General features: G+C 33.5%; 1 protein-coding gene across 2 annotated transcripts; it reads right to left on the reverse strand.

The window, feature by feature from the left end:
• On the reverse strand, positions 1 to 18990 carry LOC124450893. Of its 2 annotated transcripts, none has more exons than XM_047001550.1 (2): positions 18342 to 18513; positions 1 to 1742 (listed from the first exon to the last, which is right to left on the reverse strand). In XM_047001550.1, exon 2 carries the CDS (start codon positions 1725 to 1727, stop codon positions 804 to 806), a length of 924 nt encoding a protein of 307 aa, XP_046857506.1. In that variant the 5' UTR covers positions 1728 to 1742; positions 18342 to 18513; the 3' UTR covers positions 1 to 803. The 2 variants fall into 2 exon arrangements, with proteins under 2 accessions (XP_046857506.1, XP_046857507.1); XM_047001551.1 differs by lacking the exon at positions 1 to 1742 and adding an exon at positions 2984 to 4058 and having other exon boundaries at positions 18342 to 18990.
• Positions 18991 to 25751: the final 6761 nt, after the last annotated feature.

Consider the following 25751-nt stretch of genomic DNA (forward strand, 5'->3'; position numbering starts at 1 on the left):
TTTGATTGTATGTTCATCAGTTTATTTAATTCTTCCATTTTGGCTACATAATTTATACCTAAAGTCAACCGTGAATTTTATATTGACCATGTTCGCCTTCTCTTCTAGTCACATTTATTTCCAAAACAAAATGTATTTAGCCAGATGAAATAAACCAGTTTTTTCCGGACACATTACCACTCCAAACATAAAGACAGAATTGACTTTTAAACGTTTGCGAGCATTTTGAAATTTGTTTGATATTTAAGAACAGTTAAATCATCTGAACTCTCAAAAGCTATCCTTACCAGTCATAACCACGAATTTCTTTTACATTCTATAGCTTTTTTTTAATGAAAGAATACATTGCTGTCGAGATTGAAGATATAACTATCACATTCTTTGCATGATACAAATTTGCCTTAAATACAAATCAAGTTGGTGCTGAGTGCGACCTACAACTCACCACTATGATGTACAAGCTTTTTGCCACTTTTGGACATATTGTACTTTTTATAACATTTAAATCTGGCATTATGTTGAACTTTACATATTACATGCAGGTGTGATTTAATTAAGTTATCGTAGTTTTATATTATCTGGTGTTATTATACACAATATAGAATATATATTTTATAAACAGCATATAACGACTATAAGAGAGTAAATATGAAAAGAAATCACCAGATAAACGTATATAACTATGCTAGTTCTATATAATTTAAATATGAGTAATCTGACCTACAAACCCGTTGCGAATTACAATCTATTAGGCGACTTTTTCTAATGATCTTAGATCATAGAAAAACTCGCATCATAGATCTTCAAAACTCTACCTTTTTTTTCTTCTCAATGTCTTCCAATATATTTTTTAACCATTTATCGACATAATTTGTGTCGGTTTCTTCAAACGGAATTGACTGAAAATCGGTGAGCACAGATGGTATGACAGAGTAAAAGCTTTGGCAAAGAAATTTCAATTCTTTTGCTTCTTTTTTTATCGTAGTGTAATGAGATTCAACATAGCTATCTGCTTTTTCTGAAAACGAATCCAACTCTATCTCAACCACTTGGAAGAATCCTGCGGCCTTAATTAAACCTTCCACAAAATCTTTTATGGCAGGTATCAACGTTTCTGCTACAACTATGGCTGCTGCTTTGTTGACTTTGAAATGCTGTAATTTAGCTACATCAATAGCAGCATTTACCATAAATGTTTCTGCTGATAATTGTGTAACAAAAGCTCCTCCAACTAACGACGACGACCAACTTTTTTTACTTTGCACTTTCCTGTCGAGTTCTTCTTTTTGTTTTTCATATTCCATTTGAAGATCTTTGAATTCTGTGATGAGAATTTTTGCTTTACATTCTCTCTTATTAAGGGAAGCCAGCATGCCTTCATGCATTTTAACACAAGTCTCTGCGACTTTTTTGTATGTGCGGATTTCATCTCGAATATCCTCCAGGTATTTCTTCCATTTATCAAAAGTTAAAGCCGTGTAATTTTCAAAGTAATCTTTTAAAGATGCCACCAACTTTGTGCAGTTTGGTAACACGACCTTTAAATAAACCATTGCATCTTTTCTTGTGTCGTCGCGTAGTTGTCTGAATTTACAGGTGGCATTTTCATAAGAACCAACAGCAAGTTCGGCGTATAGCAATCTCATTGTAGAGGAAATCGACTTGAAATTTTTAGGCATTTCTTTCAAGTTATCCTTTAGGCTTTCGATCGGAGCTTCCATTTTCATTTTTAGCTCAGAAATCTTTTGGAAATAAAACAAAAAGAGAATTATTGTTATTTCTTCGACAAATTAGAAAGAAAATTTCTAACTCGTTGGAAAAGTGTAAGTTCTGCTGCAATTGCTTACTGAACTGACACCATGTGAAATAGTATGTTTAGTTTCCGAGACCAAAGCAGGAAACATCGACGGTCGAGAGTAAACTAAACACACCGTTTCCAGAGACTTTTATCAATAATTTTTTTGTTGTAGACTGACAATAACTTAAGTAAACGAAATGATTACTTCCCCAGACGAATATAACAATAAATTAGTAAGAAAATCTTTGGCAAAATTCTCGCGATGTTTTGATCGAGATTTGATTCTGACTATAGTGGAGGAAATGTCGCATTTTCACGTCATAAACGTGATTTTGTGTAATCTACTAGTCCATAAGTATCAATTCATACTTAAGCTACTTGCAAGGAAACATGTGAACTTTTTCATTCTCATGTGACACATTATATAATATTGTTGCCAGTATGTATTTTTAGTATAGATTTTAAGAATAATGCTTAAATGTTTGTTCAAAGCAACTTTCGAGATCAGTGTACGTTTCAACTAATTTTGTAAGCAAAGATATTAAATTGAACTAAGTATTAATATTTCTTATAACTTATACAGTGTTGAAGTAGTTTTTGTTAATTTTTTTTGTTTGGTTGTTTATAATTAAAGTTTTTTACTTATATCTAAACAAACTCACTATTCAAAAAACATTAAAAATTAGCAAATTATCGCTTAAATCATGATCATCCTATGTGGAGAAAGACTCTTCAAATGATTTCTCAAACAATTGTTGACTTGGAGATTGCAAAAAAAATCAGAAAAACGAGTATTGCAGATTTGATCAACCCTATGTACTGTGCGCGTTCCGAACCAAATTGGTAATTTCAAAAGCAATTGACGTTGAGCAGTGGCGGATTCAGGGTTAGTCAAAAATAATTGCTGCAGACGATTTTGGAATGTATTTACATTTCTAAGCCCCTCAGAGGGATATCCATTGGTGAAATTATATTATTTAGAAATTCAAAACCAATAGTGCTTTTGTGAAAGTACTTTGAATTTAAAATTAAGGAGCTATAATTTATTTTGACTAAAACTGGATCCCTACTGACATTGAACATTACAAGTAATCTCCATTTTAGATTATCAAGATGAAAAAAAGAGTCTGTGCACAAAGATTAGTATTTGTGAGTGTGTTGCAAAAATCGTTTCAACTCAGCGAATGGCTTTATTAAAGTATTCTTTATTAAAGTAAAATGTTACATTAAATCACTTGTCTAAAGATATTGTAAAAACGAGACATTACAAACATTTTGAAATGTTTCACAAAAGTGGTACATTCATAAATCTTAAAACTGATACCTGGCTCATATATAAGCTACTGGCCATAAAGTAAACTAAGTTACACAAACAAAAAAACATCGGATAATGATGTTAGATGTTTGTAATGTCCATTCCCTCGTTAAGAAAAGACAAGAAATCAGCTTCAATAGATGATAAGGTTGAGCAAAATTCTTCACAAGGACCTATCATGTCCCTTGATTGAGATTGCATTTTTTGGTAAAAGCGTTCTTTACGTTCTTCCAAATCATTAGAATCAAGATATTTTAAAAATACATTTAATTCTCTCTCAGTAACTTCGAGGAATGCATTCGCTTTTTCTAGACATTCAATGAATTCTTTTATAGCGGGTATCAACGTTTCTGCAACAATTATGACTGCGCACTCATTGATAAAGACATGCTCGTCCTTTGCTAGTGCCTGAACAATGTTTTGATCAGATAATGCTAACAAATATGGCTTTGCATATGGAATTAAAGCTAGCCACAAAGCCCATTTTCTTTGTTTTTTGGCTGTTTCTTTTAATATGCTCGCTCGCTTTTCGTATTCCATTTGCAGAGCCTCAAATTTTTGAATAAGATTATTTGCTTCAAGTTCTCGTTGCTTGAGTGGAATAAGCAAGTCCTTGTGCATTTCAAGAACAGCCTTTCCGTTCTCTTCGTATTTTTTTGTCTCATCTCGTATAGCTTGCAGTGAACTATTCCATTTGTCGAAGCTCAACTTCTCGTATTTTTCAAAGTAATCTTTCAAACATTCTACAAACTTAGTGCAGACTGGTAACACGTTTTTTATGTAGACTATTGCGTCACTTCTTGTGTCATCACGGAGTTTCCTGAACTCGCTGGCAAAGGCTTTATCTGTACCAAAGGCATCTACGACGCAAAGCGATTTCATACTCAAAGAAAAAAGCCTTATAATTAATTTCATCTCGTTGAATAACTCTTGATGCTCCGACATCTTATGAAAATAAAATGGAAAAAATTTATTGAGGAAATCCTATTAAATGAATAAAAAGTAGCATATCTGTATTATTACATTAATAATATATGTTAGATTATGTGTTTTATTTATTGATATTATAGGTTTCATAATATGCTTTTCTGCTCAATAACAACTAGAAAGGTCACGCAAATAGATTGACGCTTAATTTCACGTGTCATATCTATACCTAGGAACTGAAGTAACATAAATTCTATTGAGTTCTATAAAACCGGGGGGACAAGGGGCCTGGACCCGGCTGTCAAAAATATGGTGATAAGGTCGGATTTCGATTGTTAAAACTTCTACTTTGAGAAAAATTTTTCCCTCCGGAATCCAGATTGCTATTGCTGCCTATATTAATGACAACCACTGAAAACAACCACGATACCGAAGCAAATAATATTAAAAATAATCTTTCAGGATTTTGTGAAATAAACACACACATCAAAACGAGGACAATCTACGGTAAAAAACGTATATTTCCTCAAATAATTTTCTCAATATAACTAGATTAGAAATAACAACAAACGTCAATGTCGTGAAGCTTATACATAAACCATGCACACTGCTTGTGTTTTTGACTGTTTGTAAACAGTTTGGTGCAACTGTCTTTCTTGAATAGATGAGTAAATCTTAGTTAAAATGCCCAAAAAGGAGTGAGAAAAAGTTTGCTTACTCTACGACTTAAGTCAACTGGAAATATATCATGAGTAATTAGGTATGTATTTTTTTTAGTCATTTTGGTAGGATTGATTCTAAGTGTCTTAAGTTATAACGTAATGACATTCTAATAAGTTTACTAAGAACTTATAAAGAAAATATCTTGAACTAGGAGAGCAAATGAACAAAAACCAAAATGCTATGATCACCAATTTGCTTGTTGGAAATTTCTGATTTGAGCCAAGATATTAGAAACTGGATTGTTTGTGAACTATTTGGTACAACCATGGATCTACTACAGGACAGAGCTACATTAATTTCCCATTGACTATACAATTTCGGAAATTAAAGTGCACTGGTTTCTCTAAAAAACGACCTTGTTTATTGCTACACGAGGATAAACCTGTTTAAATAATTATAATTTTGGTGAAGATATTTTGCAAGTTCTACAATTGTTATTGTACAGCCATTATACTTATAATATTATGGCCTAGTGTAATGTATGTCAAGAAGAATGTATTAACTCTCAAAAACGCTAACATTGCACTACTCGTCTAAAGTTCCCATTATAAATTACAGTTACCTTTACTAATTTTTTCTAGATTCAAAAACTTGACAAACTATTGAATTTTACATTATGCCTTTTAATTTTTCCTTTTGTCTCTTGGTAAAAATATTAGTGTAATACTAAAAAATCTGTTAGAATTATGATAGTTTGCGAGAAGAGATATTCAATAATTAAAACAGTAACATAACAAAACAAACGATAAACATAGTTATGTTTATAACGTCATTTATATATGTAAATGCGCACATGTGGGTGAGGACATGGTCTTGTAGACATTGTGAGTGCAAGTTATTTGTTTAATTATACGCTTTTATATTTTTATCTGCAAGTATCAACGTGTTATTAAACAAAAAAACAAGTTTATCTAAAACAGTATTTTGTACGAAGAAACTAAACGAAATTGGAAAAGTCTCATGTTGAAGACAGATTCTACTTTTTTTACTGGATAGCTATTGTTATTCTGTTAAATAATTTCTATTAATTCTTCATATGACACAAAGAAGTTCTTTGTCATTTATTTTTTCTTTTCTACGTTCAACTTCATTACAACCAATGCCTCTTATATTAATTTTGGATCACCTGGAATTGAAAAAAGTATTGATTTCGTCAAATGAGGCAGTATTAAATTTAATGTTTCATGCACGCCGTCATAATCTTTTCTTGGACAAAAATTTCTGTTTATTACAAACGTATTAGCCTGTTTACTTTAAGAAAAAATAGTTCATTTGCAGAAACAAAAAATAGCATTTATAAAACTGTCAGCATAAAGCAAACCTTTATGCACCATCATCCTGATTATCCATAATACGCCATATTGTGCAGGCAAGCTGTTTAATACAGGTATTTTTTACTGTACGACATGTACCAAAGAGTTCATTAACTAATGACTCAATGCATTTGATTTCAATACCACACTGTTCTTAATATTTTCTTCATATTCTAAGAAAAACATTATGACAAACTCCTCCATTTCTTGGAGGTAAACTCAATTCAATCCAGGAGTTTTAAGATAAGCATATCTCGGTAAGAATTGGATGTTTTTTCACGTCTAGCAAGCGAGCAAAGGACAAATAAGACTGGACAAACAACTTAAATTAAAACTTAGTAGTAAAAGCATTCACAAAATATATAGCATCACTTCAAGTGTTGACTTAAAAATAAAACACTGAACACTTTAAATGGCAAACAAACTTACGTAGGCTAGCTTACCGGTGTCATGAAATGTTTCCTTTCTTGCAGAACTTCAGTATCCGCATACGACACAAGTTTGCAGCATGTTTTATAGATAAATTTGTTAATATAGAGTTCGTGTTGGCATTGATATGTTATATAATCGCAGTCGTGGTTGTCTAAATCCGGGTTGGCGAAAAAAAATTTATTTCATGAGCCGTGTCTTTCTGCTGACTTAGACAACCAAAATCCGCCATGCTTTTGACACAGACCACGCAATAGTAATTTTTCTGACGTGAAGTTTCCTCTAGGGGCCGGTTGCACGAAGCCCGGATAGCGTTGTCCATTGGATAGTAAAAATATTCAAACTTGTAAAAAAGGTGTTTATATCTTTCTTACGACTAAAAAATTCCGTAATCTTCGAAACAATATTATATTGCAGTGATTGCTAAGCTTGAATCTTGTATTTTTTGCTTTTTAAAACGTTTTATAAAAGTTTAAATAATATTGTTATCCAATGGATAACGCTCTCCATGCTTCGTGCAACCGACCCCAGGTCTTAAAGAACTCAATGATTAGTTCTAATTCTCTAACTATGAATTACTTTATATTATACTATATTATGTTAACAATATGTATCAAAAATTCTTGATTCTAATTGGTTTAGAGCATTGTGATTTTTAGTAAATCTGCAGTGCAATTTTAGGAACAACTTAAGAATTCTAATGTTTTCATCCACTTAACTCTATTAAGTAAAGCTGAGTACTGCTTGTGGGACGTTTAGCTCTAACTTACTTTACTAACTCTCGATCTCAGTTTCACTTCAGGAGTATGAGTATATAGCATTATGCTATGAGAGTGTGAGTATGCACTTATTGAGAAGTGAGTTTCACTCGTTTTTCCTTTAAACTACTGAACATTTTATTCTGACGTGTTTGCTTAACTTATCAATTCATTTAACTAAATCAAACCAAGTATTAAGTGCGAGTAAGGCATTGTGTGAAAAATACTGTCAATGTAAACTATAACCCACTGGTGAAGTCTGCCCGACTTGGTATTTTTTTCTACAAAATTGTGCCGTTCGTTTCTTTAAAAAATTAAATCATTTATCGTTTTTTCAATGATAGGATGAGCACAAAAATATTTAAATTATAAGGCAAAAAAACGGGCTTGCTTTATAACTCTTTTAATCTAATTATTTCAGAAGCATTTGATAGTTTGATTTAGTAATACTTATCTTAGAAATGCAAGCAGCAAGATTTTGATTTTACTTTGTACGTACGGTGGCCTACAAATGTCACGGCAATAAACGAAACTCCACGGCAATAAACGAAACTCCACGGCAATAAACAAAACTCCACGGCATTAAGCAAAACTCTACGGCGGAAGGGGAATATACAATTGACAATATACAATATGCCGCCAAAATAGCAAATTCAAAGTGGCGTCAAACGATTCGATTCGGCGGATTCAGCACTCTTTTATTTCATTTTTACCAATTTATTATTGAGTTCACTGATTTAGACTAGTTGCACGAAGAGTTTTCCCTTGAAAGACTTATCTTCTTTCATTTCTATAAAGGATTTAAGTGTGAAGAACTTCGATTGTTTTTAAGAAAACATGACATACATTATGTTAAGCATTTAGCATTGCTCTAAGTAAAAGGCTAATGGCCAGTTTTAAGCAAAAAAACGCGAAATATTGACTACAACAATGATGACTTTGAGAGATAAATTAGGGAGTTCGTTGACGCACATGTTTGCTTAAAAGGATATTGTTCCGTTTGGCATAAACTTTAGTTAAACACAAGTGTACCCACATAAGTTCCTAAACATGCTGTGCAGTCAATTTTGCGAGAAATTGACAAAGAAGGAACCTATGGAAAAAAGGGTCACCGACTTAAAAGAAGAACTTGCCATAATCCGTCCTAACTACAACGTGATAGATACAAGTAACGGATCTAGCGATGCATCTGGCACAACACATAGAATTGTTCTCATGTAATCGCGTACGCTATTTTGATAGGATACTATAACGGGCCTGGGCTGAAATTGCTTCATGTAATCAGTTCTTTACTTAGCTAAATATTTTGCCAGCCATTTCTATTGTTTTTTGTTACAATAACTTGAAGTGTTCATGGCCTAATCAAATTTACACGGCCTGATATCTTGCCATAGCAAGGCCAAAAATGCAAGGCCATTGAACTTCAAATGAGTCAGCAAGTTTTCTTCTCAAATCTAAAAATAGAGCATGACAGGCAGGAAGTTTTTCATGAATCGTTTCCTGTTTTCTTCTGAAATGATTGTTATTGAGATAAGTTGTTCATTTGAAAAAGTAAATTTCTCTTGGTTAGTTGAGTGTTTGTGATAAGATCTTGATTGAGTTGTTCGTCAGTTGCAGTGCAGAATGCCAAACAAATGTAGCGTTGCTGGGTGTTACACCAACTTCAAAGGACACGCTAGTGGGAATGTATTCGAGTTTACAAAAGGCGAGGAGCTGCAACCGATATGGCGCTTGTTCTTGAACAGAGTAGCTCATGACACCGCTGAACGGAAATCCGTGTTAATATGCGAACATCACTTCGAGGACAACTATATCCAGCGAAATACCAAGTATCCTCGCCTCATCAAGTCAATGAAGCCAATTCCAACCATCCAGAGAGCCTGAAAGATCGTCCCTCACTGCAACCTTCAATCCCAAAGATTCGAAAACCTGCGACTCAACGCGTTTTTCAGGAAGATGAGTTTGACAAGTTCAAGCACCTTGACATAATCAAAGATTTTGGTGACATTAACGACTCACTGCTCCACGAATTTGGTCTTCTCGCCATGACGACCATGCCATTTTTTTCAAAATGGAAAAGAATGAACAATCTGTGCCTGAAGTTGCAGTTTGCATCCGAGTGGATGTTGATCTGCGCGTATGCCTTTATCACCAAGGTGCCCCGCTTCCTTTACCCGAGTGGTTTCGTAGAGGTCAGTGTAAATTGACGAGTAAAAGTATGCTTCACAATTTCCTTGCCTATGTTGAACAAAAGAGCTTATCCTGTGGCGGTGTGTTGGAAGAGTTAAGGAAGTTGAAATATCAGAAGAGCCCTGTGTATTCATCAAATATGATTCGGTATGCCCTCTTGTTACGTTATACATCTCTACAGACTTAAAAACTGCTGCAAGAAGAGTTTAAATTGCCATCTGTTTCCCTCCTCCGGCGAATAACAGCTGGAAAGATCAATGCATTGAAAGCTGCGAACCTTCTTAAAGACAACGGCAGTATTTTGATGATGTGATTTTGATCGTGGATGAAATGTTTCTTCAGAAGTGCGAAGAGTACATTGCTGGTGAATCATATGGTGCAGATGAACAAGGTGAGCTGTATAAAGGTGTGGTATGTTTCATGATCGTTGGGTTAAATAGTAACATTCCATATGTTGTGAAAGCCCTTCCCGAGAAACAAATAACTGGGAAATGGTTAAAAGACGAGGTTTTAGCCTGTTTGAAACTACTTCAAGAAAACGGATTCCGTGTCAGAGGAATTGTATCGGATGATCACTCTTCGAACGTCAATTCATACAAGGATTTGCGCTCTGCGTGTGGCGCCGGTGTTGATGATCTGTATATCACAGTGAATAGTCAGAACACCTATCTGTTTTTCGACTCTTTTCACCTGGTGAAGAACATCAGAAATAATTTGCTGAATCGCAAAAGGTTTCTTTTTCCTACTTTCAATTTTACTGGGTTTTATGACCCTATTTCAGTAAGCGGAGGAGAAATTTCGTGGCGGTTACTTCATGAGGTGTACGAGAAAGATCAGAAACTTGAGGCAAATTTAAGGGCAGCGCCTGAACTTAGTGCGAAGGTTTTACACCCGGGAAATTGTAAACAGAATGTACCCGTAGCTTTAGCCATTTTTTCACGTTCAACCGCTACCGGCATAAGACATTATTTTCCTGACAAAGCCGACGACGCTGCAAGTTTCCTGCACCTTGTTGATGTTTGGTGGACAATTTCAAATTCAAAATCCCGATTTAACACCTCGAATCGCCTTGGGAATGCTGCAGTTCTCAATGACAAAAAACCCAAATTCTTGAGAGCCTTTACAGATTGGATTGACGAGTGGGATAACCTTAAATTGCCGAATTGCGACAAATTCAATCTTACTGCTCAAACTAGTCATGCGCTTCGATGCACCCTTCGCTGCCATGCTGCTTTAATTGAAGAACTTTTAAGTGAGGGTTATTCATATGTGCTGACATCGCGCTTCCAGAGTGATCCTTTGGAAAAACGGTATGGCCAGTACCGCCAAATGAGTGGTGGTCGTTTTTTGGTCGGCTTAAAAGATGTGGTATTCTCAGAAAAGATTCTAAAAATAAAAAGCCTTGTGAAGGAAGAACTGGACATTGATGATCGGGTCAAAGTCACCGATGAAAAATCACCGGAAAAAGTAGCAGAATTTAGAGACTCCGTGCAGCCAATCATATCTGAGTCTAATAGGATATGTTTGACGGATGCTTCTAAGGAAATTTCTGATAACGTTGCTGGGTACATTGCAAAAAAGCTGGTTAAGCTTTGCAATAGTTTCTGTGAGCAACTACTAACCAATAATGGTGTTTCGCCATATGTGCAGTTACTTTCTTGTGGCGGATTGAAGGAACCATCTGCTGCGTTCGGTAATTTTGTTGCTCATGGATTTGCTGTACTGAATGCAGCAGCAAATATAATTCAAGACTCTAGCTTGCCATGGCGATTTGTTGCGGAGGATCTTTTGAAAACCGTTTTGTGTAACGAAGGGTTCGTCTGCGAACAGCACGAACACATCGCCAATAACCGGGCAATAAGAATTATTTGTAACGTCTTCCTCAACAATCAAAGGAAAAGGCGAACAGAGACTGTTGTCAAAGACCGAGTTGTTGCACTAAAGCAAAGCAAGCGTTCCAAAGGCAATTGATGTAATTTTATTTATATTAACCGAGACTGTGTTATTTAAAAGGCATCTACTTTCAACTCGAGTTTTTTGTTTCAATTTCAGCATGCAAATGTTTTGTTTGTCTCTGAGACACTTGATCTCTAGTATATACTCCAATCCGATTTCGCATATAAGTGGTAGAAGTCGAAATCATTTAGAAATCCTGAATGCATTAATGGCCTTGCATTTTTGGTCTTGCTATGGCAAGATATCAGGCCGTGTAAATTTGAGTAGGCCATGAAGTGTTTTATTTGAAGATTTATGCTAAGATTGATTTAATAATGTAGACTTACAATACAGTAATAACTAGGGGAATTAAAGCACATATATCAGCGAATGGGGAACAAAGTAAAAGGTTAAAAATGAACCAAACAAGAAACTTCCTTTACATAGAAACAATTGTGCTGCTTTACAGCTTCCCTTTTTTCTATTTGTTCGCATGTCTGCATTTTTCATTTAGTAATCGCCATGGCGAACAATTTAACCTGTTAGTGGCCATTGCTCGCGCGAATAATAATTACGAAACGAAAGTGAATAGAATAAACATCTGGCCCCAAGAGAGTCACAACACGATGCTACACACATTATGTGTGTCCGCCTAAAAGTTTGTCAATCTCGAGTTCTTTAACGCAGACCGCGTGGAGTAGTTATATTATGATGCATTTTACTACATATGGCCCCTTAGAGGGTTAAGTACAAGTTTCGGTTAATAGAAAATATATAACACTAACAGGGACCTGTTATGACTCACATCACAGCAGTTTTTCTCTAGAAATCCCATGTCTGAAGATAGTGACATTTAAAACGGTGCGAATCTTATCCTGTGAGAATTGACGAACTTAGTAGCTATCTTAAGAGCAACAAGAATCACTTTGGCAATATTGCCAGTATATTTTTGAACGCTTTGTTAGTCATTTTATCAGACATCAGAAACCAACAATTAAAAAAAATTGTTTTTTGAACAAACGTCTCTACTTATATATGGCAAAATTTGTGTGAATCAGAAATTTTTCAATATACCGTAAAAAGTCTTGAGAAAAATGATGCTATCTGTTTCAATGCGATTGCCTTTAGAATTTGTGAAGCTGCCTATCATAGCAGACGTAGAGTACCAGTCAAACACTGCAAGTTGCTAAGTTACAAGGAGTGTTGATGAAATTGAACGAATTTTATTCGTTAGCAAATAATTAGTTATGCTACTAGCAACTGTTGCTACCACGCAAGAAAAATTTTTAATTAAAAACAGTGGATTTTAGTAAATGGACAGCTGTTTTTACATTTGTATTTCACCCAATTGATCTAAACTCTCCGAAATTATGTCCTCTCATTTGTATTTAGCATTTCCTTGACAAATAGAATTAGCACATCTTATAAAACTTAAATAGTCTGCAAGTGAAGAATCTCAAGTCACGATAAAACGTTTACACACATAAATTATTCGCAATGACAGGAGCACTACATGCGTTCGTTTCCACAAGAACTAGCTAATGCAAGCCTGAAAATTCAACTAGCAATGTTATATTATATAATAATAAATTACGTCAAAATGCATGGTTCCCATCTTAGTTTGCAGTATGTTCTCCTCGAAAAACTCCTTATTCATTTCACTTTAATAATAGTGGAAGAAATAAATCAAGTTCGCATTTTTTTCTTCCCCTAATGACAACTGACAAATTTGCATTATATAAAATTAAAACAATAAAACGCCTGCGTTGATTGGTTGATAGCTGAGCTTCATCAATTAAATCAATCAAAGAGTATTTGCTAATCAATCATGAATAAATGTTAGAGGAAAGATTAAAACATTTCCTTTGAATTCATCTTTATTATATTATTATTATTTTATAAAAGATATATAAAGATGTTTTTGCCCTGATCTGTTTTCGATCAGGATCGGATCACCTGGAATTGTAAAAAGTATTGATTTCGTCAAATGAGGCAGTACTATATTTGATGTTTCATGCATGTTGTCATAAGCTTTTTTTGGACAATAATTTCTAGGTAAAAGCATAACATAATATAGTATTGTACGTAGAAAGTAGTTTCTTATTTTCGTTTTGACGTATTAGCCTGTTTACTATAAGAATAAATAGTTCATTTACAGAAACAACAGATAGCATTTATAAAACGGTCAGCATAAAGCAAACCTTTATGCACTATCATCCTGATTATCCATAATATGCCATATTGTGCAGGCAAGCTGTTTAATACAGGTATTTTTTACTGTACGACATGTACCAAAGAGTTCATTAACTAATGCCTCAATGCATTTGATTTCAATACCACACTGTTCCTAATATTTCCTTCATATTCTAAGAAAAACATAAACAAAACTCCACGGCAATAAGCAAAACTCCACGGCAATAAACAAAACTCCACGGCAATAAACAAAACTTCACGGCATTAAGAAAAACTCCACGGCGGAAGCAGGGGCGGGGATCTAGGATTTTTCAAACATCAGTCATAAAACGTCGGAGGCGCTCCGCACCGGGAGGGGTCTGAGGCATTCTCCCCTGAGAAATTTTGAATTTCAGAGCCTTAAAAATGCCATTTTCAGCGTTTTAGAGCATTACAAAATGTATTTTTTGGGCATCGTTTTTGCGTAAAAACAACACATTTTGCTTACGTTTTTTTCAAAAAAAAATGAAGTGAACAATACTTGAATGTTTTGCCAAATATATGGCTCATTAGCATGTCTAGGAACGTAAAATTTATTTTATAGTAATGCTATTCAAAAACAGATATAGTCTTTAAAAATTTCTACCAAGTTGTCAGGCATAGACCCCCCTAGAGACCCCCATTCAAACCTCTATTTAATGAGTTAAGTTAGAAATTTGGTACTACAAGTGTCAGTTCATAGATATAGAAAAGCTCAGACTTCAAACCATGCAAGTTTATTGTAACTCTTTACCCATCTCCACATCAGTGCCAGCAAATTCACCTTTTGAGAAAAAACTCAAAATTTTTTTTTCTGCAAAAGATTAAGCAAAAGTCATCAGAGTGAAAATTTGCAGTTAAGGACAGCTTAATGCCATAAATGTTTATTAGGCATTTCACTCGACTATTATCTACATTTCACTATTATCTACATTATTCATTACCTACAATATCTGAAATATTTTCTACAGTATCTATCTACAATATTTTACAATATTCTACAATTATCAAAAAAAATTTCACAATTATCTACCTTATTGACATTTCACTAGATTATTATCTTCTGCAAGGTGTTCTATATAGCAATCACTAGTAGCATTGTATTATCAAATACAAACAGAATGTAACCAACATGTCTTTAATTATATAATTACATGAATGTTAAAATTGGTTCATGTGTCATGCTTACTGGTTATGACAAATATCTTTTCATATGATCAAAGCTCGTTTAAATGTAAACCTGAAATAATTTAGTTTAGAAATTATAATGATCATCAGAAAAATTACCTAGTGATCATGAAAAATACTTTGCTGTTTTGCCAAATTTCAAGGTTTATCTGCATACATAGGAAGACATTTTTACTTTATAGAAAATGCTTTTCATACATCAATAGCCCTTTGGAATTTATGGCAAACAATCTGGTATGACCGTAGATTAACACACCTTTACATCTGTACTTGAGTGTTCAGTTAGAAAAGGGGACAATATGTGACATGGGACAACATTTCATGTATGTGAAATACTAAGGTTTAATACCATTCCAGTCAAATTGTCAAAATAAAAAGCTTCATGGATCAGAAGACTCAAAATCACAAGTTATAGTAAACAGCTTCTCATGTAATCAATGTTAGTTTTCTCAAATCTTAAACAATATGTAGTATAACTGTCCAATGATTGAATGATCAATGATCATAAACTGAAAAGCCCCAAACATTTGTTTATGATAAAGTAAATATAAGTATGGCGCCTTATGGCTACAGATTTTTTGTCCATTGAAATATATTTGCAGGAATGTAGGATTTCGCTGCCATATAACGGTCACGATTCCCCAAGCACTAAAGAAATCATAGCTAAAAGTCATTCGGTAACAACAATTTTAGAAGCATCAATCTGTTTACAATACGCCATATTAACATAAATCGCATCACACACTCACATAAATTGACTTTGATATATTGCATTCATGCATACACTTCACTTGTCCTTTACTTACGATTTTGGATGTAAATTTCTGCTGATAAAACTCAAAACAATGTTGGCTTGCTTTTGAACATCAATGACTGAAATGTCGCTCGCGAGATCGTCTTTGCCAAGCATTTACAATTCATCTATAAATTTTTCGCCCTCTTGAAAAAATTCCCAGTTTAGAAAGCAACATTCATGTCAATATATGAATTTGTTAAAGATTTCCATAAATTCCATCTGATTGAAGTTTAGTTTCTATCATGCTTTAGAAAATTACTACGCCGGCCACCCCGCTTATAGGTCGAGATTATTCCATATCGTCCACTGATCTAGCCATTGACCAATAAAATAGTGTTTCTGGCGTTCATAGACTCCTTTATCTCGATCTCAATCGCGAGCGACATTTCAGTCATTGATGTTCAAAAGAAAGCCAACATTGTTTTGAGTTTTATCAGCAGAAATTTACAAAAAAAGCCAAAATCGTAAGTAAAGGACAACTGAAGTGTATGCATGAATGTAATATATCAAAGTCAATTTATGCGAGTGTGTGATGCGATTTATGTCAATATGGCGTATGGTAAGCAGAGTGATGCTTCTAAAATTGTTGTTACCGAAGGACTTTTAGCTATGATTTCTTTAGTGCTTGGGAAATCGTGGCCGTTATATGGCAGCGAAATCCTACATTCCTGCAAATATATTTCAATGGACAAAAAATCTGTAGCCATAAGGCGCCATACTATTATTTACTTTATCATAAACATATCTTTGGGGCTTTTCAGTTTATGATCATTGATCATTCAATCATTGGACAGTTATACTACATGTTGTTTAAGATTTGAGAAAACTAACATTGATTACATGAGAAGCTGTTTACTATAACTTGTGATTTTGAGTCTTCTGATCCATGAAGCTTTTTATTTTGACAATTTGACTGGAATGGTATTAAACCTTAGTACTTCACATACATGAAATGTTGTCCCATGTCACATATTGTCCCCTTTTCTAACTGAACACTCAAGTACAGATGTAAAGGTGTGTTAATCTACGGCTCATACCAGATTGTTTGCCATAAATTCCAAAGGGCTATTGATGTATGAAAAGCATTTTCTATAAAGTAAAAATGTCTTCTTATGTATGCAGATAAACCTTGAATTTTGGCAAAACAGCAAAGTATTTTTCATGATCACTAGGTATTTTTTCTGATGATCATTATAATTTCTAAACTAAATTATTTCAGATTTACATTTAAACGAGCTTTGATCATATGAAAAGATATTTATCATAACCAGTAAGCATGACACATGAACCAATTTTAACATTCATGTTTATGCTTTTCTATATCTATGAACTGTCACTTGTAGTACCAAATTTCTAACTTAACTCATTACATAGAGGTTTGAATGGGTGTCTCTAGGGGGGTCAATGCCTGACAACTTGGTAGAAATTTTTAAATACTATATCTGTTTTTGAATAGCATTATTGTAAAATAAATTTTACGTTCCTAGACATGCTAATGAGCCATACATTTGGCATGATAATGAGCCTAAATATTTGGCAAAACATTCAAGTATTGTTCACTTCATATTTTTTTTTGAAAAAAACGTAAGCAAAATGTGTTGTTTTTACGCAAAAACGATGCCCACAAAATACATTTTGTAATGCTCTAAAACGCTGAAAATGGCATTTTTAAGGCTCTGAAATTCAAAATTTCTCAGAGAAGAATGCCTCAGACCCCACCCAGGTTCAGAGCGCCTCCGACGTTTTATGACTGATGTTTGAAAAATCCTAGATCCGCCCCTGAGTTGTGCTGCTTTACAGCTTCCCTTTTTTCTATTTGTTCGCATGTCTGCATTTTTCATTTAGTAATCGCCATGGCGAACAATTTAACCTGTTAGTGGCCATTGCTCGCGCGAGCAATAATTACGAAACGAAACTTAATTGAGAAAACATCTGGCCCCAAGAGAGTCACAACACGATGCGACACACATTATGTTTGTCCGCCTAAAAGTTTGTCAATCTCGAGTTCTTTAACGCAGACCGCGTGGAGTAGTTACATTATGATGCATTTCACTACATATGGCCCTTTAGAGGGTTAAGTACACGTTTCGGTGAATAGAAAATATATAACACTAACAGGGACCTGTTATTTCTCACATCACAGCAGTTTTTCTCTAGAAGTCCCATGTCTGAAAATAGTGACATTTAAAACGGTACGAATCTTATCCTGTGAGAATTGACGAACTTAGTAGCTATCATAACAGCAACAAGAATAAATTTGGCAATATTGCCAGTATATTTTTGAACGCATTTTACGTTCCTAGACATGCTAATGAGCCATACATTTGGCATGATAATGAGCCTAAATATTTGGCAAAACATTCAAGTATTGTTCACTTCATTTTTTTTTTTGAAAAAAACGTAAGCAAAATGTGTTGTTTTTACACAAAAACGATGCCCACAAAATACATTTTTAATGCTCTAAAATGCTGAAAATGGCATTTTTAAGGCTCGGAAATTCCAAATTTCTCAGAGAAGAATGCCTCAGACCCCACCCATTTAAAACGGTACGCATCTTATCCTGTGAGAATTGACGAACTTAGTAGATATTATGATATCATAACAGCAACAAGAATCACTTTGGCAATATCGCCAGTATATTTTTGAACGCTTTGTTAGTCATTTTATCAGACATCAGAAACCAAACAATTAAAAAAAATTGTTTTTTGAACAAATGTCTCCACTTATATATGGCAAAATTCGTGTAAATCAGACGTACCTTTGTCGAGAAGAGTGAAGAGCTTGTTAAAATCAGAAATTTGTCAATATACCGTAAAAAGTCTTGAGAAAAATTATGCTATCTGTTTCAATGCGATTGCTTTCAGAATTTGTGAAGCTCCTTATCATAGCAGACGTAGAGTAGCAGTCAAACAATGCAGGCTGCTAAGATAGAAGGAATGTTGATTAAATTGAACGAATCTTATTCGTTAGCAAATAATTAGTTATACTACAAGCAACGGTTGCTACCACGCAAAAAAATTTTTTAATTGAAAACAGTGGATTTCAGCAAATGGACAGCTGTTTTTACATTTGTAGTTCACCCATTTGATCTACTCTACGAATTTATGTCCTCTCATTTGTATTTAGCATTTCCTTGACGTATAGAATCAGCACATCTTACAAAACTTAAATAGTCTGGAAGTGAAGAATGTCAAGTCACGATAAAAATTTTTACATACATATATGTATTATTTATAACTTATTCGCAATGACAGAAGCACAACATGCGGTCGTTTCCACAAGAACTAGCTAATGCAAGGCTGAAAATTCAACTAGCAATGTTATATTATATAGTAATAAATTACGTCAAAATGGTTTCCATCTTAGTTTTCAGTGTGTTCTCCTCGAAACACTCCTTATTCATTTCACTTTAATATAATAGTGGAAGAAATAAATCAAGTTCGTATTTTTTTCTTCCCCGAATGACAACTGACAAATTTGCATTATATAAAATTAAAACAATAAAACGCCTGCGTTGATGGGTCGATAGCTGAGCTTCATCTATTTAATCAATCAAAGAGTATTTGCTAATCAATCATGAATACTTGTTAGAGGAAAGATTAAAACATTTTCTTTGAATTCATCTTTATTACATTATTATTGTTTTATAAAAGATATATAAAGATGTTTTTGCCCTGATCTGTTTTCGATCAGGATCGGATCACCTGGAATTGTAAAAAGTATTGATTTCTTCAAATGAGGCAGTACTATATTTGATGTTTCATGCATGTTGTCATAAGCTTTTTTTGGACAATAATTTCTAGGTGAAAGCATAACATAATATAGTATTGTACGTAGAAAGTAGTTTCTTATTTTCGTTTTGACGTATTAGCCTGTTTAGTATAAGAATAAATAGTTCATTTACAGAAACAACAGATAGCATGTATAAAACTGTCAGCATAAGGCAAACCTTTATACACCATCGTCTTGATTATCCATAAAATGCCATATTGAACAGGCAAGCTGTTTAATACAGATATTTTTTACTGTACGACATGTATCAAAGAGTTCATTAACTAATGCCTCAATGCATTTGATTTCAATACCACACTGTTCCTAATATTTCCTTCGTATTCGAAGAAAAACATAAACAAAACTCCACGGCAATAAGCAAAACTCAACGTCAATCAGCAAAACTCCACGGCAATAAACAAAACTCCACTGCAATAAACAAAACTTCACGGCATTAAGAAAAACTCCACGGCGGAAGCAAGGGCGGATCTAGGATTTTTCAAACATCAGTCATAAAACGTCGGAGGCGCTCCGCACCTGGAGAGGTCTGAGGCATTTTCCCCTGAGAAATTTTGAATTTCAGAGCCTTAAAAATGCCATTTTCAGCGTTTTAGAGCATTACAAAATGTATTTTGTGGGCATCGTTTTTGCGTAAAAACAACACATTTTGCTTACGTTTTTTTCAAAAAAAAAAATGAAGTGAACAATACTTGAATGTTTTGCCAAATATTTAGGCTTATTATGATGCCAAATATATGGCTCATTAGCATGTCTAGGAACGTAAAATTTATTTTATAGTAATGCTATTCAAAAACAGATATAGTATTTAAAAATTTCTACCATGTTGTCAGGCATAGACCCCCTAGAGACCCCCATTCAAAACTCTATGTAATGAGTTAAGTTAGAAATTTGTACCACAAGTGACAGTTCATAGATATAGAAAAGCCCAGACTTCAAACCATGCAAGTTTATTGTAACTCTTTAACCATCTCCACATCAGTGCCAGCAAATTCACCTTTTGAGAAAAAACTAAAAAATTTTTTTTCTGCCAAAGATTAAGCAAAAATTATCAGAGTGAAAATTTGCAGTTAAGGACAGCTTAATGCCATAAATGTTTATTAGGCATTTCACTCGACTATTATCTACATTTCACTATTATCTACATTATTCATTACCTACAATATCTGCAATATTTTCTACAGTATCTATCTACAATATTTTACAATATTCTACAATTATCTACAATAATTTCACTATTATCTACATTATTGACATTTCACTAGACTATTATCTTCTGCAAGGTGTGCTATATAGCAATCACTAGTAGCATTGTATTATCAAATACAAACAGAATGTAACCAACATGTCTTTAATTATATAATTACATGAATGTTAAAATTGGTTCATGTGTCATGCTTACTGATTATGATAAATATCTTTTCATATAATCAAAGCTCGTTTAAATGTAAATCTGAAATAATTTAGTTTAGAAATTATAATGATCATCAGAAAAATTACCTAGTGATCATGAAAAATACTTTGCTGTTTTGCCAAATTTCAAGGTTTATCTGCATACATAGGAAGACATTTTTACTTTATAGAAAATGCTTTTCATACATCAATAGCCCTTTGGAATTTATGGCAAACAATCTGGTATGAGCCGTAGATTAACACACCTTTACATCTCTACATGAGGTGTTCAGTTAGAAAAGGGGACACTATGTGACATGGGACAACATTTCATGTATGTGAAATACTAAGGTTTAATACCATTCCCGTCAAATTGTCAAAATAAAAAGCTTCATGGATCAGAAGACTCAAAATCACAAGTTATAGTAAACAGCTTCTCATGTAATCAATGTTAGTTTTCTCAAATCTTAAACAATATGTAGTATAACTGTCTTATGATTGAATGATCAATGATCATAAACTGAAAAGACCCAAACATTTGTTTATGATAAAGTAAATAATAGTATGGCGCCTTATTGCTACAGATTTTTTGTCCATTGAAATATATTTGCAGGAATGTTGGATTTCCCTGCCATATAACGGTCACGATTCCCCAAGCACTAAAGAAATCATAGCTAAAAGTCATTCGGTAACAACAATTTTAGAAGCATCAATCTGCTTACCATACGCCATATTAACATAAATCGCATCACACACTCGCATAAATTGACTTTGATATAATACATTCATGCATACACTTCAGTTGTCCTTTACTTACGATTTTGGATGTAATATTCTGCTGATAAAACTCAAAACAATGTTGGCTTGCTTTTGAACATCAATGACTGAAATGTCACTCGCGAGATCGTCTTTGCCAAGCATTTACAATTCATCTATAAATTTTTCGCCCTCTTGAAAAAATTCCCAGTTTAGAAAGCAGCATTCATGTCAATATATGAATTTGTAAAAGATTTCAATAAATTCCATCTGATTGTAGTTTAGTTTCTATCATGCTTTAGAAAATTACTATGAAACGATCAAACATTCAATTCAGACAGTGAGCTTGACTATGTTAGTTCAGTTGGCTATCAGTCAAAATCGGTCAAACTAATCACAGTAAGATTTAAACGAACCAATTACACGATAGCAAGTGGACTCTCTTATAGGTCCGGCCACCCCGCTTATAGGTCGAGATTATTCCATATCGTCCACTTATCTAGCCATTGACCAATAAAATAGCGTTTCTGGCGTTCAGAGACTCCTTTATCTCGATCTCAATCGCGAGCGACATTTCGGTCATTTGAATGTTTGTCAATATTGTTTTATGAGACGATTGCTTAAATTGTCCAGCTAAGTGCGAAGATCATATCTCATTTAATTTCAGTCATTGATGTTCAAAAGAAAGCCAACATTGTTTTGAGTTTTATCAGATTTACATTTAAACGAGCTTTGATCATATGAAAAGATATTTATCATAACCAGTAAGCATGACACATGAACCAATTTTAACATTCATGTAATTATATAATTAAAGACATGTTGGTTACATTCTGTTTGTATTTGATAATACAATGCTACTAGTGATTGCTATATAGCACACCTTGCAGAAGATAATAGTCTAGTGAAATGTTAATAATGTAGATAATAGTGAAATTATTGTAGATAATTGTAGAATATTGTAAAATATTGTAGATAGATACTGTAGAAAATATTGCAGATATTGTAGGTAATGAATAATGTAGAAAATATTGAAATGTAGATAATAGTCGAGTGAAATGCCTAATAAACATTTATGGCATTAAGCTGTCCTTAACTGCAAATTTTCACTCTGATAATTTTTGCTTAATCTTTGGCAGAAAAAAATTTTGAGTTTTTTCTCAAAAGGTGAATTTGCTGGCACTGATGTGGAGATAAGTAAAGAGTTACAATAAACTTGCATGGTTTGAAGTCTGAGCTTTTCTATATCTATGAACCGTCACTTGTAGTACCAAATTTCTAACTTAACTCATTACATAGAGGTTTGAATGGGTGTCTCTAGGGGGGTCAATGCCTGACAACTTGGTAAAAAATTTTAAATACTATATCTGTTTTTGAATAGCATTATTGTAAAATAAATTTTACGTTCCTAGACATGCTAATGAGCCATACATTTGGCATGATAATGAGCCTAAATATTTGGCAAAACATTCAAGTATTGTTCACTTCATTTTTTTTTTTGAAAAAAACGTAAGCAAAATGTGTTGTTTTTACACAAAAACGATGCCCACAAAATACATTTTTAATGCTCTAAAATGCTGAAAATGGCATTTTTAAGGCTCGGAAATTCCAAATTTCTCAGAGAAGAATGCCTCAGACCCCACCCATTTAAAACGGTACGAATCTTATCCTGTGAGAATTGACGAACTTAGTAGATATTATGATATCATAACAGCAACAAGAATCACTTTGGCAATATCGCCAGTATATTTTTGAACGCTTTGTTAGTCATTTTATCAGACATCAGAAACCAAACAATTAAAAAAAATTGTTTTTTGAACAAATGTCTCCACTTATATATGACAAAATTCGTGTGAATCAGACGTACCTTTGTCGAGAAGAGTGAAGAGCTTGTTAAAATCAGAAATTTGTCAATATACCGTAAAAAGTCTTGGGAAAAATGATGCTATCTGTCTCAATGCGATTGCCTTTAGAATTTGTGAAGCTCCTTATCATAGCAAGATGCGTAGAGTTAACAGTCAAACACTGCAAGTTGCTAAGTTAAAAGGGAAATAATGATGTAATTGAACGAATCTTATTGGTTGGCAAATAATTAGTTATTTCTACAAGCAACTGTTGCTACCACGCAAGATAAATTTTTAATTAAAAACAGTGGATTTTAGTAAATGGACAGCTTTTTTTACATTTGTATTTCACCCAATTGATCTAAACTCTCTGAAATTATGTCCTCTCATTTGTATTTAGCATTTCATTGACAAATAGAATTAGCATATCTTATAAAACTTAAATAGTCTGCAAGTGAAGAATCTCAAGTCACGATAAAACTTTTACATACATATATGTATAATTATAAAATTATTCGTAATGACAGAAGCACTACAGGCGGTCGTTTCCACAATAACTAGCTAATGCAAGCCTGAAAATTCAATAGCAATGTTATATTCTATAATAATAAATTACGTCAAAATGGTTTCCATCTTAGTTTTCAGTGTGTTCTCCTCGAAAAACTCCTTATTCATTTCACTTTAATATAACAGTGGAAGAAATAAATCAAGTTCGTATTTTTTTCTTCCCCGATTGAAAACTGACAAATTTGCATTATATAAAATTAAAACAATAAAACGCCTGCGTTGATGGGTCGACAGCTGAGCTTCATCTATTAAATCAATCAAAGAGTATTTGCTAATCAATCATGAATACTTGTTAGAGGAAAGATTAAAACATTTTCTTTGAATTCATCTTTATAACATTATTATTATTTTATAAAAGATATATAAAGATGTTTTTGCCCTGATCTGTTTTCGATCAGGATCGATTCACCTGGAATTTAAAAAAGTATTGATGTCGTCAAATGAGGCAGTACTATATTTGAAGTTTCATGCATGTTGTCATAAGCTTTTTTTGAACAAAAATTTCTAGGTGAATGCATAACATAATACATTATTGTACGTAGAAAGTAGTTTTTTATTTTCGTTTTGACGTATTAACCTGTTTACTACCTGTTTACCAATGCCTCTTATGTTAATTTTTGGATCACCTACAATTGAAAAAAGTATTGATTTCGTCCAATGAGGTAGTACTATACTTAATGTTTCATGCATGTTGTCATAACCTTTTCTTGGACAAAAATTTCTGTATATTACAAACGTATTAGCCTGTTTACTTTAAGAAAAAATAGTTACAGAAACAACAGATAGCATTTATAAAACGGTCAGCATAAAGCAAACCTTTATGCACTATCATCTTGATTATCCATAAAATGCCATATTGTGCAGGCAAGCTGTTTAATACAGGTATTTTTTACTTTACAACATGTATCAAAGAGTTCATTAACTAATGACTCAATGCATTTGATTTCAATACCACACTGTTCTTAATATTTTCTTCATATTCTAAGAAAAACATTATGACAAACTCCTCCATTTCTTGGAGGTAAACTCAATTCAATCCAGGAGTTTTAAGATAAGCATATCTCGGTAAGAATTGGATGTTTTTTCACGTCTAGCAAGCGAGCAAAGGACAAATAAGACTGGACAAACAACTTAAATTAAAACTTAGTAGTAAAAGCATTCACAAAATATATAGCATCACTTCAAGTGTTGACTTAAAAATAAAACACTGAACACTTTAAATGGCAAACAAACTTACGTAGGCAAGCTTACCGGTGTCATGAAATCTTTCCTTTCTAGCCGAAGTTCAGTATCCGCATACGACACAAGTTGGCAGCATGTTTTATAGATAAATTTGTTAATATAAAGTTCGTGTTGGCATTGATATGTTATGTAACTGCAATCGCGGTTGTCTAAATCCGGGTTGGCGAAAAAAAATTTATTTCATGAGCCGTGTCTTTCTGCTGACTTATACAACCAACATCCGCCATGTTTTTGACACAGACCACGCGATTGTAATTATAGTAATTTTTCTGACGTGAAGTTTCCTCTAGGGGCCAGTTGCACGAAGCCCGGATGGCGTTGTCCATTGGATAGTAAAAATATTCAACCTTGTAAAAAAGGTGTTTATATTTTTGTTACGACAAAGAATTTCCGTAATCTTTGTTAACAATATTATCATTTCGTATATATAAATGAAAAAGAAAAATCCTACACTCAAATACCTGTTCAACTTGAGGTATTAATTGATTTCTTTAATCAATTTTCATACTTTACTTACCTTCCTTTTTGCAACGAAATTGAAAAGAAGCTGCTGTATGTTACTCTATCTTACGACATTA

This window comes from Xenia sp. Carnegie-2017, unplaced genomic scaffold (genome assembly GCF_021976095.1).
Source record: "Xenia sp. Carnegie-2017 unplaced genomic scaffold, XeniaSp_v1 HiC_scaffold_24, whole genome shotgun sequence".
In the NCBI taxonomy this organism is placed as follows: Eukaryota; Metazoa; Cnidaria; class Anthozoa; order Malacalcyonacea; family Xeniidae; genus Xenia; species Xenia sp. Carnegie-2017.